Here is a 15,324-nt window from a genome sequence, read left to right on the forward strand (position 1 = left end):
AGTTGGTCTGGCATGAAGTTTCCCAGCTGGATTTGATGTCCCAGCTCCACACTGGCTGGGAGCTGACCCTGAAGGGAGGAGGGTGACCTTGACCAGGAACACAAGGAATCCCCATTTCTGGGGGAGAAGCCCGCCTGGGGTCTGCCTCCCTCCCAGGGTGTCACAAGGTCTTGTTATTGTGGGTGCCGACGGCTGCCTGACAGATCGAGAAGGACCTGCTCCGCACCATGCCCAGCAACGCCTGCTTCGCCAGCATGGGTAGCATCGGGGTGCCCCGCCTGCGCAGGGTGCTCCGGGCCCTGGCCTGGCTCTACCCAGAGATCGGCTACTGCCAGGGCACCGGCATGGTGAGCACAGCCCCAGAAAGGGCAGTTGCAGCCCCAGGACCCTAACAAGGAGTGGCCTCCCGCTCCGGGGCAGCAGCCCCAGGGCCTCCTCCAGGACCCCTAACAAGGAGTGGCCTCCCACTCCGGGGCGTCCCCAAGGAGATCGGGGCAGCTGCACGTTATGCAAGCAGAGGCGCCCCCCAAGGGGTGTGAAACTGAGGTAGGCCAAGGAAAGCAGCCCAGGGAAGGCCTGTGTTCCAGCATGTGTGCCCCCCAAGAGGCTTTTGCTAATTGGTCTCCCTAGGGTAGGGGCACCTTTTCTAATCTGCACAAAGACCTGGGTAGAAGGCCCTTGTCCCTGTGCCCTCGCCAGGTGGCCGCCTGCCTCCTGCTGTTCCTGGAGGAGGAGGACGCCTTCTGGATGATGTCTGCCATCATCGAGGACCTGCTCCCCGCCTCCTACTTCAGCACCACCCTGCTGGGTGTCCAGACTGACCAGCGGGTCCTGCGCCACCTCATTGTCCAGTACCTGCCTCGCCTGGACAAGCTGCTCCAGGAGCATGACATTGGTAAGGCGCCCCTGAGCCACTGGCTCCCATTCTGCAGCTTGGAGGACTCAGGCGGGTGGCCGAGTGGGGATAGGGCACAGCCCCCCAACCATGGTCTTTGTCGCTCTTTTGTTCTCTGGTGTTCCCTGCCCCCTCCCCTCCTTTGCTCTTAAGCAGGGAGGACCTTGCTGCAGTTCCCGGGAGGGAGGTTTCCACCACCTCCTCCCCAGCGGCTTTGGCTCCTGTGTTTACAGAGCTGTCCCTGATCACACTGCACTGGTTCCTCACGGCCTTCGCCAGCGTGGTGGACATCAAGCTGCTCCTGCGCATCTGGGACCTGTTTTTCTACGAGGGCTCCCGGGTGCTGTTCCAGCTCACACTGGGCATGCTGCACCTCAAGGTGCTCCATGGCCCCACTTCAGGCTGAGGAGTAGGCACCCGAGATGGGGGGCAGAGGAGGGAGAGACCTCCCTGGGCCAGGCAAGGCCAGCCCCCTGGCCCCTGACAACTGTGCCAAGGCAAACGGGTCCCTGAGGATGGGGGTTGGGGTCAGCTCAGTGCCACGTCCCTGCAGTGACAACCTTCTTCCCCCATCCTGCCCTGGCATGGCCCAGGAGGAAGAGCTGATCCAGTCAGAGAACTCGGCCTCCATCTTCAACACGCTATCGGATATCCCGTCGCAGATGGAGGACGCGGAGCTGCTTCTGGGGGTGGCCATGCGGCTGGCCGGCTCCCTCACCGATGTGGCCGTGGAGACTCAGCGCCGCAAGCACCTGGCCTATCTCATTGCAGACCAGGGCCAGCTCCTGGGGGCCGGCACCCTCACCAACCTCTCTCAGGTGGCCCAGGATGGGGGGCCGCACCTTGACCCACAGCACACGGGGAGGAGGGGTCACCTTGAAGTTCAGAGCGCGGGGGCTGCGGGAAACAAACCAGCCCTTCCTGCTCTGCCCCCCAGCCTGGCCCAGTCAGACCACAGCTGTGGGGTGATCCAGGCCTCCTCAGGCTTTGTGCACCTCAGGTTCTGATCCTGGCACTGTTTGGGAGGAAGGCAGACCCAGCTCTGATGATCTGTTTTCAATTCTTGGAGCCAGCGTCAGAGGCTATTTCAGATGAGACAGTATAAGCCAAGGGCTGGTGGGTTCTCTTCCTCCCGGGGCCAGGACCACCCTGACCCACTCCTCTTGGTGCAGGTTGTTCGCCGCAGGACCCAGCGGAGGAAGTCCACCATCACTGCTCTGCTCTTCGGTGAGAGCTCTGCGAGTGCCAGGCAGTGTGGGCATGCGGGAGTCTGTCCTCACGCTCATGTGGACGTGGAGCTTCCTCCTCGGGGGCCTGGAGTGGGCTGTGGTCACCATTGCTCTCTGGGCCTCCTAGGGGAGGATGACCTGGAGGCACTCAAGGCCAAGAACATCAAGCAGACGGAACTGGTGGCTGACCTCCGGGAAGCCATCCTGCGCGTGGCACGCCACTTCCAGTGCACAGACCCCAAAAACTGCAGCGTGGTGAGTCGCCAGCTCCCTGGGCTGCTACCAAACACGGCCCTAACTCCTCCAACCCCCTTGGTGGGCCTGTGTTCACTGTGGCAGGAGCTGACTCCAGACTACAGCATGGAGAGCCACCAGCGGGACCACGAGAACTACGTGGCGTGCTCACGCAGCCACCGGCGCCGAGCCAAGGCCCTGCTGGACTTTGAGCGGCACGACGACGACGAGCTGGGCTTCCGCAAGAACGACATCATCACAGTGCGTGGGGGCGCTGGACTACCAGGTCCTCAGGCTGTGGCGGGTTCCCCAGACTCCCTCAACCAAGCCCCACCCCAACCCCTTTCCCTGCCAAGAGCTTCTCTTGTGAAGATGGAGGGGTCTTGGCCTGGCCTAGTTGCTGAGGAGTCATCGGGGGTGCAGGAGGCGCTGGCCCAGGGCACCCAGCTTTGGTTCCTGCTGTTTTTCCTCCTGTGCAGATCGTGTCTCAGAAGGACGAGCACTGCTGGGTGGGGGAGCTCAACGGCCTGCGAGGTGGGGTCCTTGGTCTGCTCTTGAGCTGGGAGAGGGAGGAGGGGGTGGGCACAGAAGACTTGGGTGACCCTGGCCGCCACCAGGCTGTTCTCCTCTATACCCCTGCCTGGCTTGAGGTCCCTGAAGCAGCTGAGCCAGCTTCCCACTGCCTCAGCCTGCCTGCGGGCTGTGTCTGCTCTGTCCTCGGCCCTTGTGGTTGCTCCTTACAGGGCCTGTTTTTCCCACAGGCTGGTTTCCAGCCAAGTTCGTGGAAGTCCTGGATGAGCGCAGCAAAGAGGTGAGGGGGGGTGGGCGGGCTAGGCACGGCTGGCACCCTTCTGGCCAGGGCCTGCGTGCCCAGTGAGTCCTGGCCTGTAGCATGGCAGAGAGGACAGAGGAGGGTGACTGGCTGCAGGCGTCAGGCAGGGCTTTCTCAGACCCATCCCTCCCATCAGTACTCCATCGCGGGGGACGACTCGGTGACGGAGGGGGTCACAGACCTCGTGCGAGGGACCCTCTGCCCGGCCCTTAAGGCCCTGTTCGAACATGGACTGAAGAAGCCATCCCTGCTTGGGGGCGCCTGCCACCCCTGGCTGTTTATCGAGGAGGTAAGTCAGTGGCTGGGCCCATGACCCCCACCCTGCACCAGCCCTGCTGTGCCCCCTAGTACCCATCTTAGGTCCTTCCTGCCCCACAGAGAGGATGGGAAGAGCTGGCAGCGTGGTGACAGGTACCCAGTCGGCCCCAAGGGCTTTGAACCAGCATCTTCCTGTCCCTGCACTCACACCATGTGCTGTCCCCACAGGCTGCAGGCCGGGAGGTCGAGAGAGACTTTGCCTCTGTGTATTCCCGCCTGGTGCTCTGTAAGACCTTCAGGTAACTCGGCCCGGGTTCTTCTGGTGGGGTCACCAGCAGTGGGAGGGCGGGGCCTGACCCAGCCCCGGCACCCCAGGAGCTTTGGTGTCCCCTCAGGTTGGATGAAGATGGCAAAGTTCTGACCCCGGAGGAGCTGCTCTACCGGGTAAGGGGGCCTCCTCTGCCAGACCCTAGAGACCTCTCTGGGGTTAGCCTGTGGGGGAGCCTGAGTGACAGCTGATGGTGCTGTTCCCAGGCTGTGCAGTCTGTGAACGTGACCCACGATGCAGTGCATGCACAAATGGATGTGAAGCTCCGCTCACTGATCTGCGTGGGGCTCAAGTGAGTGTGGAAAAGGGGTTGCAGGAGAGCCCTGGAGTGGGGGGACCCAGCCCAGCATCAGGGGGGGTCCTTACAGGGAACCCTAAAGGATAAAGAACCTCAGGGGCTCAGGTCCTTCCCCAAAGAGGGTGGTCTGGGAGCTGCTGAGAGAGAGGTCAGAGGCTTCCACCGTGGCTGCAGCCAGAAGGGCCTGGAGCTGCCCCTGCTCCCCACTCCTGGCCATGTCCCCAGTGAGCAGGTGCTGCACCTGTGGCTGGAGGTGCTCTGCTCCAGCCTGCCCACCGTGGAGAAGTGGTACCAGCCCTGGTCCTTCCTGCGCAGCCCGGGCTGGGTCCAGATCAAGTGTGAGCTCCGGTGAGGACCTTACTGGGGTTGGGGGATGGAGGTGGGGTGGGAAGGGCTAGCTGGGGGTGACAAGAGCCTTACCACCCCCTCCTCACCTCTAGAGTCCTCTGCTGCTTTGCCTTCAGCCTCTCCCAGGACTGGGAGCTCCCTGCGAAGAGAGAGGTGGGTGGTGTGGGCCTCGTAGGGCCTGCACTGATGGAGCTGCCCAAACCGTTCGCGGGGTGGCTAAGGTGGGAACCCGAAGTGCTGGTGTCAGCGGTTAGGAACTACCCCAGCCATGCCCAAGGCCTGTGAGGTGAGGGGCTGCCCTGTTTGCAGGCGCAGCAGCCCCTGAAGGAGGGCGTCCGGGACATGCTGGTGAAGCACCACCTCTTCAGCTGGGATGTGGACGGGTGACCCCCTCCTCCCCAGCCCAACCTCTGGCCTGCGTCTGAGGTGGCCCAGGACCCCAAGCTGCAGAGCCCAGGGAAGAGCAGCTCCAGAGCCCTGGCCGGGGCCCCGGGATATCAGGCTGCCCCACTCCACGTTCCCCAGCACATCCCAGGTGGTGGGAGCAGAGGGTACCGTGCCCCACCAGGGTCCTTAGGGATGCTCTAGGCCAAACCACAGTTTGTACCAAAAACCGTGTGAGGAGGTAGGGGAGCCATGTCGTCTGTGCTCAGGAAGAGGGAAGGGGATGGGGGTGGCTAGTAGGCTCCTGGCCTCTTTGGTTTATAAATAAATAAACTCTGTCTGTCTTTGAGAAAGCACCTACCTGTCTTCTGTGCAGCTAGGGCTGCAGAGCTGTATTCAGGTCCAAGGTTCTGCCCTTCCTTGAGTGGTCTAGAAGGCACTGCATGGCCCCTCAGATGCTGGGACACAACAGACCCAGGACCCAGCTGTGCTACCCACCCCTTCCATGGACTGAATAAGATGGACTAACAGGCCTGTGTTTTTGTTTTTATTTTAAAAAGTTCACACACCTTCCCCATCTTTGTCCCAGCACTGGTTTTGGTGACTCCACCCCTACTCCCCTATGAGTCAGCCCAGAATGTGAAGCCAGTGGCCCCAGGGCAGGAGATGGCCACCCCTCAGCCCCACCGCAGGGTGAAGCTGGGCCCGAAGCTCCTCCTGTCCTAGGGCCACGCTGGCTGCAGTGAGGTGGCGGGGACGGAATGTGAGTGGGTGGAGAGCTCCTGGCAGGAAGGCCAGGTAGCACCTCTGCCCTCATGGCACTGAGAAGGAGCCAGGAAGCAGGGCAGGTGGGGCATAGGCCGTGGCAGGGTACCTACATGTCAATCACACGTGATGGGTGGGCCTGGGTAGCTGCATACCAGACTGGCACACAGCTCAAGGGTAACCTTGCATCCAGCCCCCAGGAGCCATGGCCTTCCAGGCCCTTCTGTGAGAGTAGGATGGGAGGGAGTTGCACCCATCTCCTGTCCACCCCCCCCCCCCAAAAATATATGTCTATATGTATGTCGATATATAATATAGAGGTATATACACCTGTACATAAAATTGTTGCCACCAACCACTAAATGGTTACACTACACCAAGACACTAAAATGGCAGGGAGCCCTGGGATCCTGGGGTTGGCAGACATGGGGAATAGGGGGTAGAGGCCCAGGCTAATTTCTCCCTTCACAGCAAAGCAGGGAGAGAAAGGAAGGAGATTCACCCCTTAACCTGTCTCAGCCCTGGGTCAGAAGAGAAGCCTCCCGCCTGGCCAGGCTTCACCTACCTTAGCCAAATTGTAGCCAGACAGACAGTGCCCCCTGACCTCAAAAAAGGAGGTCAAGCTGAAATGGCCCTGACCCTGACCGTGTGTCCAAAACCCCAGCGTGAGAGCCAGGGCTGCTCTCCTCTGCCCTGTGTGGGACTGAACCAGGAGTAAGGGCTTCTCTGTTCTAGCCTCCCAGGGAAGGGAAAAAGCAGGGACTGTGATTGTCAAGACTCGCACAATCAAGACTCACAACCATGTGGAGAGGCCGAATCACGCAGGAGAGCCATGCATTGGAGTACCCTGGCTCCCAGCCCCTTCCCCACCCCGTCTTGAGCCAGAGAGCTACAAGCAGGAATCCCAGTGCAGCTGCAAATCATGGCCATCGAGGAAGTCTGTGGAGAAGAGGCTGGGGGCTGTGGTGCTGAGGGGGGCTAGGCTCAGCACGGGACCACCTGACGACAGCTCCAGCCAGTCCATGCTGTCCAGGTGGCCATCAGCCAGGTCCAGGCCCATGGTGCTGCTGGGCTCAGGAACAAAGTGCAATTCCGAGGTGTCCATGGGTGACGGGGGGTGGTCCAGGATGGCAGTGCTGCTCAGCATCTGGCTATGGAGGTCGTCAATGAGGGAAAGGGGCTCTGGCCCGTCATGCCCACTGGTCAGCAGGGGCAGCCCCGTGCTGCTCTCCAGGAAGTCCTCCAGGCGTCCAGGGAGGGAGGGTGAGCCTGGCGGAGGTGGGGCAGCCTGGGGGAGCTCAGCAGAAGGTGATGGCTGTGCTGCCAAGGGGGACCCACAGACTGTCTTCGGGGATGGCTTCTCCTTCCCTGGCAGGGATGGCGGCTCCTTGAAATCTGCTGAAATTTCTGCCAATCAAGAGAGTAAATGGATATCAGAAGCCAAGCCTGTATATCTACATGCAAAAGAATGAAGGTGGACCCCCAACGTCACACCATTTACAAAAATAAAACGGATCAAAGACTTAAATGTAAGAGCTAAGACTATAAAACTCTTAAAAATATTTGCAAATCACGTATTTGATAAAGAAGTGATATCCGGAATACACAGAGAACTTCTAAAACTCAACAACAAAAAACCAAACTTGACTCAAGAATAGGTAAAATATTTGAACAGACATTTTTCCAAAGATGATTGATATACAAATGGCCAACAGCACATGAAAAGAGCTCAATATCACTAGTCATGAGGAAGAGAGACCACAGTGAGATACACCTCAAACCCACCGGAGTGGCTACTATAAAATTAAATTTTTAAAGTATTGGTGAGGATACAGAGAAACTGGAGCCCTTGTGCCCTGTGGTAGAAATGCAAAATGGTGCAGCTGCTATGAAAAACAGTATGGAGGTTCCTCCAACACTTACTTACTTAAAAACAGAATTACCGTATGATCTAGCAATTCCACTGCCGGGCATGTACCCAAAAGAACTGGAAGCAGGGTCTCAGATATTTGTACACAGGTGTTGATAAGTGCATTCACAACAGTAGAATGTGGAAGCAACCTATGTCCATCAATGGATGAAGGAAGTGATACTATGCTTAGTGCAACAGCCTGTCACAAAAGACAATTCATGATTGCACTTAGTCAAAATCATAGAGACAGAAAGTAGAATGGCAGTTGCTACAGGCTGGCGGAAGGGCCAAATGGGAAGTTACTGTTTAATGGGGATAGTTTCAGTTTTACGAGATCAAAAGAAAGGGAGATGGATGGCAGTGATGGCTGTAAACATTATGGATGTATTTAACACCACTGAACCATGCACTTAAAAATGGTTAGTTACAATGGGCCGGGTGCAGTGGCTCACGCCTGTAATCCCAGCACTTTGGGAGGCCAAGAGGGGTGGATTAGTTGAGGTCAGGAGTTCGAGACCAGCCAGGCTAACATGGTGAAACCCCGACCTCTACTAAAAATACAAAAATTAGCCGGGCATGGTGGTGCACGCCTGTAATCCCAGCTACTCGGGAGGCTGAGGCAGGAGAATGGCTTGAACCCGGGAGGCGGAGGTTGCAGTGAGCCAAGATTGCACCACTGCACTCCAACACTGGGAAACAGAGTGACACCCTGTCTCCAAAAAAAAAAAAAAAAAAAAAAAAAATTATGATGGGTTGGGCATGGTGGCTCACACCTGTCATGCCAGCACTTGGGAGGCTGGGACAGGAGGATTGGCTTCAAGCCAGGAGTTTGAGAGCAGCCTGGGCAACAAGGCAAGACCCCATCTTTATCAAAAAACAACAAAAAAAGGTAAATTAAAGGTAAATTTTAGGTGTATTTTACCACAATTTTTTTTTTTTTTTTTTTTTTTGAGACGAGTCTCACTGTTGCCCAGGCTGCAGTGCAGTGGGGCAATCTTGGCTCACTGCAACCTCCGCCTCCCGTTTTCAAACAATTCTCCTGCCTCACCCTCCTGAGATTAAAGGCACGTGCCACCACGCCTGGCTAATTTTTTCACCATGTTGGTCAGGCTGGTCTCGAACTCCTGACCTCGTGATCCGCCTGCCTTGGCCTCCCAAAGCGCTGGGACTACAGGCGCCCGCCACCATGCCCGGATAAATTTTTTGTATTTTTTAGTAAAGACGGGGTTTCACCATGTTAGCCAGGATGGTCTCGATCTCCTGACCTCGTGATTTGCCTGCCTCAGCCTCCCAAAGTGCTGGGATTACAGGCGTGAGCTACCACGCCCAGCCGATTTATCACAATTTTTAAAAAATCAAAAAAAATGTTCAAAGGACTCGGCCATTCTCCAATAGAAGATACACAAATGGTCAGGCAGCACATGAAAAGATGTTCCACGTCACTAAATGACAGAAATGCAAACTAAGATTCCACTAAGCCACCCATTAGGATGGCTTGTATCAAAAAATTGAAGAAGTGCTGGTGAGGAGGTGAAGAAACTGGAACCCTTGTGCATTGCTAGTGTGAATGTAAAATGTTACAGCTGCAGTGGACACAGTTTAGTCATTCCTCAAAAAGAAACACAGAAGTTTCCATATGAGGCGGGGCGCATTGGCTCATGCATGTAATCCTATCACTTTGGGAGGCCGAGGCGGGCAGACTGCCTGAGCTCAGGAGTTCAAAACCAGCCTGGGCAACACAGTGAAACCCCGTCTCTACTAAAAAACACACAAAAAATTGGCCGGGCGTGGCGGCGGGTGCCTGTAGTCCCAGCTACTCGAGAAGCTGCGGCAGGAGAATTGCTTGAACCCGAGAGGCAGAGGTTGCAGTGAGCCAAGATCGCGCTACTGCACTCCAATCTGGGCAACAGAGTGAGACTCCGTCTCCAAGGAAAAAAAAAGAAGAAATTACCATATGATCCGGCAATTCCAACCCTAGGTTTATGCCCAGAACTGAAAGCAGGGACTCAAGACAGACACTTGCATACCGACATTCACAACATCCAAAGGGTGGAAACAGCCCAGGTGTCCAGCCACAGATGAATGGATGAAGAAAATGTGGTGTATCCACACTACAGGGTATGATTCAGCCTTTAAAAAGAGTGAAATTCTGACACATGCTGCAACACAGATGGACCCTGAGGACATTATGCTGAGTGAAATAAGCCAGACACAGAAGGACAAACTGTGAGTCCACTTCTGTGAGGTCCCCACGATAGGCAAATCCATAGAGAAAGTGGGATGGGGACTGCCAAGGGCTGGAGTTGGGGAGAATGGGGAGTTACTGTCTAATGGGTACAGTTTCCTTATGGGGTGATGGAGTGGATAGGGGTGACAGTTGCACAACACTGTGAATGGACCTAATACCTCTGAATTGTACATTTAAAAAATGGTTAGAATGGCAAATTTTATTATCTCACCACAACTAAAAAAAGAATTATGCAAAAACCAGGCCTGCTCCCCAACCCTGTGGGTTCTGGCCCCCCCTGTCGTGGCAGAATGCACTCTTTGCCCTGCAGCCGCTCTCACCAGGCAAGGAGGTCACTGCCTGCCCAGCTGCCACCACCTGCCCAGACCTCTCTCCTCAAACACCTGCTTCTGGCATCACTGCCACCTCTTGGGCCACTTTTCAGTGTCCCTTTGGCGGCAGGCAGCACCCACACCCACCATCTCCCTTTCTCTGCCATCCCTTAGAAGCTAGAGTTCAAAGCCTGTTCCCTTTTCCTTCTTGAACAATCTCTCTGGGGTAGCACCTCCTTCCCTTAGAACCTCCTGAAGCTCACGCCAAGGCCTCGCTCCTGAGCGCCCAGCCCAGCCGTCCTCACAGCAGGTCCCATACCTGCCGCCTCAGTGCCACCTGCACTGGTGAGAGATGCGCCTCAGACCCCAGGGACCCAGGGATTCTCCCTAGGGCTTGAGAATTACAGACCTCACAGGAACACCAGTGACTGAGCTCTTGTCTTAAATGGAAATAAAATTCACACAACATCAAATCTACTCTGGTAGAGCTGTGGTTCCAGGCTGAGCTCCCACTTTGCCTGCACCCCTCAGCCGCTCCTCCTCCTCCTGAAGCCACTGAGACACTCAAAGAGAAGTCCATGCTCACCACCCAGCATCGGCACCACAGGCCCAGACTTCTTGCCTGCTGCCGCCAGTGAGCTCCTCCCCAGGACCATCTCGGGGTCATCTGGGATCTTCCACTCCCAGCTGCGTCCCCTCACACAGACGCGCGCTGCTTCCTGCCCAGCATCTGCCCTACCTCCTTCCTCCCCTCTGCAGGGGAACCTCCCAGAGAGCTCTCTACGGCCACCCCCACCCTGCTCCCAGGCCTCTCACGGACTTCCTGTTGTGCCCATGATGCCTACTTCCGTGTCCAGGCCTCAGTCCTCAGCTCCCTTGGTCACGGCTGGCTTCCAGGACACCGCACCCTGCCACTACTTGTCCTCCCGACCCCCAAGGCTGGGCTTAGCCCCAACCTCTGCTCCCCCACCTCACACCCTGGGCAGCCTCCCAGCTCCAACTGCCAATCTAGATGCGACAACACTCCAACTCCTACCTCCAGCCCAGACCTCTCTCACAAATGCCACTTGATGTCAACTGTCCCTGTGAACCCTCCATTCGGTCTCGTGACACACCCCATCAGGGACTGCGCAATGTGGTCCCACACGTGCCCCCTCCCCAGCTCACCCCATCAATGGCCACTCCACCCTGGCCCTTTAGGCCACAGCCCTTGAAGTCATCCTTGGCTGTTCCTTCCCTCTCCCCCCACTTCATCCATAAAGACACCAACCTGGCTCTCTCCAAATGGGGCTGATTCCAGCTGCTCCTCTGCCCGCCACTGCTGCCTGCTGGGCCAAAGCCCAGCTCTCCAGTCGCCCCCCAACCTGGGGCTCCCTGCTTCTGCCCTTGCACAGCTACTGTCGCCTGGGTCCTGCATCAGACCAGGCCTTTTCTGCTCAAGGCTGTGCGATGGCTTCCCACACAATTGAGCCAAAGCCACCCTGCCCTGGTGCCCAGGAGGCCACCCATGATCTGGCCACAAAGGCCTTCTTCCCCTTTCCTCAACTCCACTCCAACCCGCCAGGTACTCCCGAGGCCGCACAGATGCACACAGCTGCCCCTGCTCACAGGAGACATCCTGGACCTTCCCCACCAGGCTCCCCAGACCTCTCCCTCCCCTCCATTTTAGTCCTAAGGCTCCTCTTGGATCTTCCATATGATCTGCTTATTTCTTATATTTGTTGTCCACCTCCCCGGGCTGCACTGTGAGCTCCACAAGGGCAAATGTCTCTTCTGTTCACTGGCAGGCGAGGGCCTTGGGGCAGTGCTTCCAGCTGAAGGACGGCACCCTCCCTGGTCCTCTCGCCCAGGCCTTGGAGACGGGAGGGCTCACAGCCACCACTGCATCCACAGTGCTTGCCCAAGACTGGTCATGCACGGAAGCATTCAATAAAAACAAACCAACCCAGGGCTAGAGACACCTATGAACAGAGAAGGCCGTCAGGGAGGCAGCAGGGGGGACCTGGGGTTACCTCCGCTCTGAATGAGAATGTCAAACAGGTCGTCCATCTGCTGGCTTGAGGAACCATTTTCCTGTGGGACAAAGGAAAAAAAAAAAAAGATAAAAATCTTGAATGGGGGCTCCCAGCCTGAACTACGAATGAGGCCCCTCCCTCTGCCCCAGAATAAGCAGCCAGATCCACAGGACCCATGGGCCCGGACTCCTGGAGCCCGTCCCCTAACAACCCACTCCCCAAGGCCTCTCTGACCCTGAAGCTGGGCTTCGCCTGCCCCCTATTCCTCCAGGTGGGGCTGTAGGACCCTCAGCCCAGCAGCCTAGAGCTGCTGCCAACACTAGCCAGGCCTAGCCCGCCTTCCTCACCTGCTGTTTGGGCTGCTGGTTCATGGCTTCCTCATAGCCAGGTGGTTCCTTCTTCAGCAGAGAAGTGGGGGTCCCAAAGAGGGGCTGCAGTGGGTGCTCCAGGTCCATCTGGGCAGAGGGGGCAGGCGCTGGAGAGCCAGGCTGGGACGAGGGCTGGACAGGAGAGCAGGGAGAGGACCAGTGGCCAGGGGGCTGGGGGTGCAGACCTGCCTTGTAGGGGGCGGGGGGCGGGGGGCGGGGGGTGGGGATAGGGCCAGGGCCTCTCACACTGTAGGAGGGAAGATGGGAGGCACTGGCTTTTAGGGAGCTTTCATGAAAGCCACTAGGTAGGAAGGAATACAGGATGGGGGGCCCTCAACCCTGCAGGGGGTGCCTGGCCCCTTGAGGTTTGGGAGAGGTCTCTGGGCTGGGCTGGTCACCCCCTGAGATTTCTGCAGCTTCTCTCTCTGCTTGGGGCTGCTCAGGGACCCCTGTCTCCTATCCTGAGGTACCTACCTGTTCCTGTCACTGTCTTCTCTACCCCCAAGTTCTGCAGGACCACGAGGCTACATAAAGCCTTAGGGCAGCCTCACCTGTGGCCTGGGCTGAGAGAGGGTCTCCTGAGGGAGCTTTCCGCTGCTGACACCTTGGTGGGGACAGCTAGCCTCTCTGAGGAGAGGACCCTGAGCTGGATCCTGGCCAGAGGACCCCACAGCCTCTCCCCAGGGCAGGCTACCTCTGACCTTCACTGGCCACTCCCCACAGAGCAGCACTAGGGCAGGCCCAGCCTGGGTACCGGCTGCTCAGGAGTCCTGCTGCTGAGGTGCCGAAATGTTCTAGTCTCAACAGCCAGAGAGGTGGGGAGCTCACCAATGGCTCCGCCCTACAGCTAGGGGGTCTGAGGCAGGTCCCTTAACTTTCCTAAGTCTCAGTGCCCCCCTGGTGAAGGAAGATTAAATGAAGCAAACACAAAATGTCCAGCACGAGAGGGCCCCTGGCCCAAGAGGGCTGTAGCGAGACGCTCTTCCCACCCTCCTCTGGGCCCTGCCCGGTTCCTCCCATACCCAGGTACCTGCTGGGGGCTCCCACTGGACAGGCCAGGGCTGTCTGCATTCTTATTGGTCACAGTGAGGACAAGGTGGGTCCCTGTGGAGTCAGTGATGAGGGTGGGAGGTGCAACCCCCTTGATGAGGCCGGGGCCCTGAGGCCCCAGAAGCAACTGGGGGGCAGGGACCGGCTCGGGCTCAGGCTGCAAGGCTTCCTGCTTCACCACCACGGACGGGGGCCCCAGGGCCACAGCACAAGGGTCTATGTGGTTGGTGGCTGGGGCTGCCAGGCTGGGGTTGAATGGGTGAGCGGGGCCCAGGGGCTGTCGGCTCAGCTGGCAGCTGGAGAAGCTGTTCTCCTGCTTCACGGGGGTGCCGAGGGGGGCGGGGGCGGGGGCGGGCTGCTGGGCTCGCTTCTCCTGCTCCAGCTGCAGCTTGAGCCGCTCCACCAGCTGCTGCTTCTGCCGCAGCATGCGCGTCAGCGCCTCGATCTGCTTGTCTTTCTCCTGCAGCATCTGGTCCTTGTCGCGCCCCTCTAGCTCCGCCCGCCCCCCAGGGCTCAGGCAACAGGACCCGGCCCGGGGGCCCTCCTCCTTCACGAGGATCTGCAGTGGCGAGGCCTGCAGGGTCAGCTGCGTCAGAGGTGACGTCACCATCTCACCAAAGGTGTCCCCGGGGGTGGAGTTTTCATCGCCCGTGCTGAGCAGTGAGCGCTCTGAGGGGGTGGGAGACACGGGGGGTGTGGAGCCCGTGCTGCCAAACTTCACCACTCCATTGCTGGTCACCGTGGCCACCACCACCTCAGTTGGAGCCAGGCCTGCTGCCACCAGGGCTGGCCCCGTGCTCAGCCGGGCCGCTGGGAAGGCTACCACCACCTCGCCAGCCTTGTGCAGGATAGAGGTGGTGGCAGGGGCCTTGGGGGCTCCTGGGACAGGGCTGATTTGGTCTTGATAGGCTCGAAGGCGCTCAATCAGCTCAGTTTTGGTGCCTGAGACAGGCAGTGATCGCAACTTCAGCTCCTGCTTCAGCTCTGCCACCTGCAAGGCAGTCAAGAGTCAGGGAGGCCAGGGGCAGCTGGACACAGGGCACTGGGTCCAGGCAGAAGGGCAGTCTGGGCCCCATGGGCCACTTCAGATGCATCAACTACCCTAATCCTCCAGCAGCCTGGAGGGCGCAATGCCCCCCACCACCTGAGCCAACAGCATCCTCTCTTTCATTGTTCTCACTCTAGCAGGGGTCTGGTTAAAATGCTCCCCACCTATGCAGGCAACGGGGGCTGGTACATGGTGCCCACAGCTGTCCCCAGCCCCCAGCCCCCAGCCCCCAGCATGGTGCATGGGCTCAATAAATATTCAATGGAACAGACTGTATTTTGCAAAGAGAAAACTGAGCTCATGAAAGTAGGGCCCAGCCTGGTTCAGAGAACAAGTTCTCAAGGGAGAGCTTGGTCCAATCCATCTTCTGATGGGGCAGAGAAAACACGCAAGGCACTGGGCATGACCCACTCCTCTCCAAGGCCCTAGGATGGAAGCCAAGTCTGTGGCTCTGATCACAGGCCGCTCTCTTCCCAGGCAGACACTGCACCTGAATGGCAGAGTGAGCTTTGCATTAACCGGCAAAGGGGAAAATGCGGGCAGGGTTGCTACTGGATAGTCCTGTCTACACTGACCAGGTCTGCGACTGTGGACAAGCTCCTCCTCCTGTCACTGCCTCATCTTGACCATCCTCAAAGGGGCACCAATCCCCACTTCTCACACTGCATGCACCATGTAAGTCGAGGAAGATAAGAGACATGCGACTGCCTGGACAGATGCTGGCTGTGCTGCCAACAACAGGAACCACCACGAGGAAGCTGGTGTCATTCACCATGACCACCTCCAGGCAGCCTCAGAGCT

At 58.0% G+C, this 15,324-nt stretch overlaps 2 protein-coding genes across 26 annotated transcripts in view; one reads left to right on the plus strand and one right to left on the minus strand.

The window, feature by feature from the left end:
• SGSM3 (small G protein signaling modulator 3) overlaps positions 1-5,159 on the plus strand; it is a 39,524-nt gene extending 34,365 nt beyond the window's left edge. For 2 of the 13 annotated variants that reach the window (XM_063704795.1, XM_063704800.1), the window contains 15 exons: positions 204-347; positions 700-895; positions 1,129-1,274; positions 1,489-1,713; positions 2,068-2,122; positions 2,252-2,379; positions 2,464-2,619; positions 2,838-2,892; positions 3,120-3,169; positions 3,327-3,479; positions 3,677-3,747; positions 3,844-3,892; positions 3,983-4,068; positions 4,249-4,422; positions 4,515-5,159. In XM_063704795.1, coding sequence (XP_063560865.1) covers positions 204-347; positions 700-895; positions 1,129-1,274; positions 1,489-1,713; positions 2,068-2,122; positions 2,252-2,379; positions 2,464-2,619; positions 2,838-2,892; positions 3,120-3,169; positions 3,327-3,479; positions 3,677-3,747; positions 3,844-3,892; positions 3,983-4,068; positions 4,249-4,422; positions 4,515-4,707 — 1,881 coding nt within the window. In that variant the 3' untranslated portion in view covers positions 4,708-5,159. Of the gene's footprint in view, positions 1-156; positions 348-699; positions 896-1,128; positions 1,275-1,488; positions 1,714-2,067; positions 2,123-2,251; positions 2,380-2,463; positions 2,620-2,837; positions 2,893-3,119; positions 3,170-3,326; positions 3,480-3,676; positions 3,748-3,823; positions 3,893-3,982; positions 4,423-4,514 lie in introns of those variants that run through there. The other 11 variants (XM_019018451.4, XM_019018452.4, XM_063704796.1 and 8 more) reach the window with 11 other exon arrangements.
• A 180-nt stretch (positions 5,160-5,339) lies between these two features.
• MRTFA (myocardin related transcription factor A) overlaps positions 5,340-15,324 on the minus strand; it is a 224,305-nt gene continuing 214,320 nt past the window's right edge. For all 13 annotated transcript variants that reach the window (XM_019018441.4, XM_063704794.1, XM_055374720.2 and 10 more), the window contains 4 exons: positions 13,456-14,466; positions 12,405-12,557; positions 12,055-12,115; positions 5,340-6,978 (listed from right to left, as the gene is read on the minus strand). In XM_019018441.4, coding sequence (XP_018873986.3) covers positions 6,461-6,978; positions 12,055-12,115; positions 12,405-12,557; positions 13,456-14,466 — 1,743 coding nt within the window. In that variant the 3' untranslated portion in view covers positions 5,340-6,460. The remainder of the gene's footprint in view (positions 6,979-12,054; positions 12,116-12,404; positions 12,558-13,455; positions 14,467-15,324) is intronic.

Source organism: Gorilla gorilla, chromosome 23 (genome assembly GCF_029281585.2).
Source record: "Gorilla gorilla gorilla isolate KB3781 chromosome 23, NHGRI_mGorGor1-v2.1_pri, whole genome shotgun sequence".
Lineage (NCBI taxonomy): Eukaryota > Metazoa > Chordata > Mammalia > Primates > Hominidae > Gorilla > Gorilla gorilla.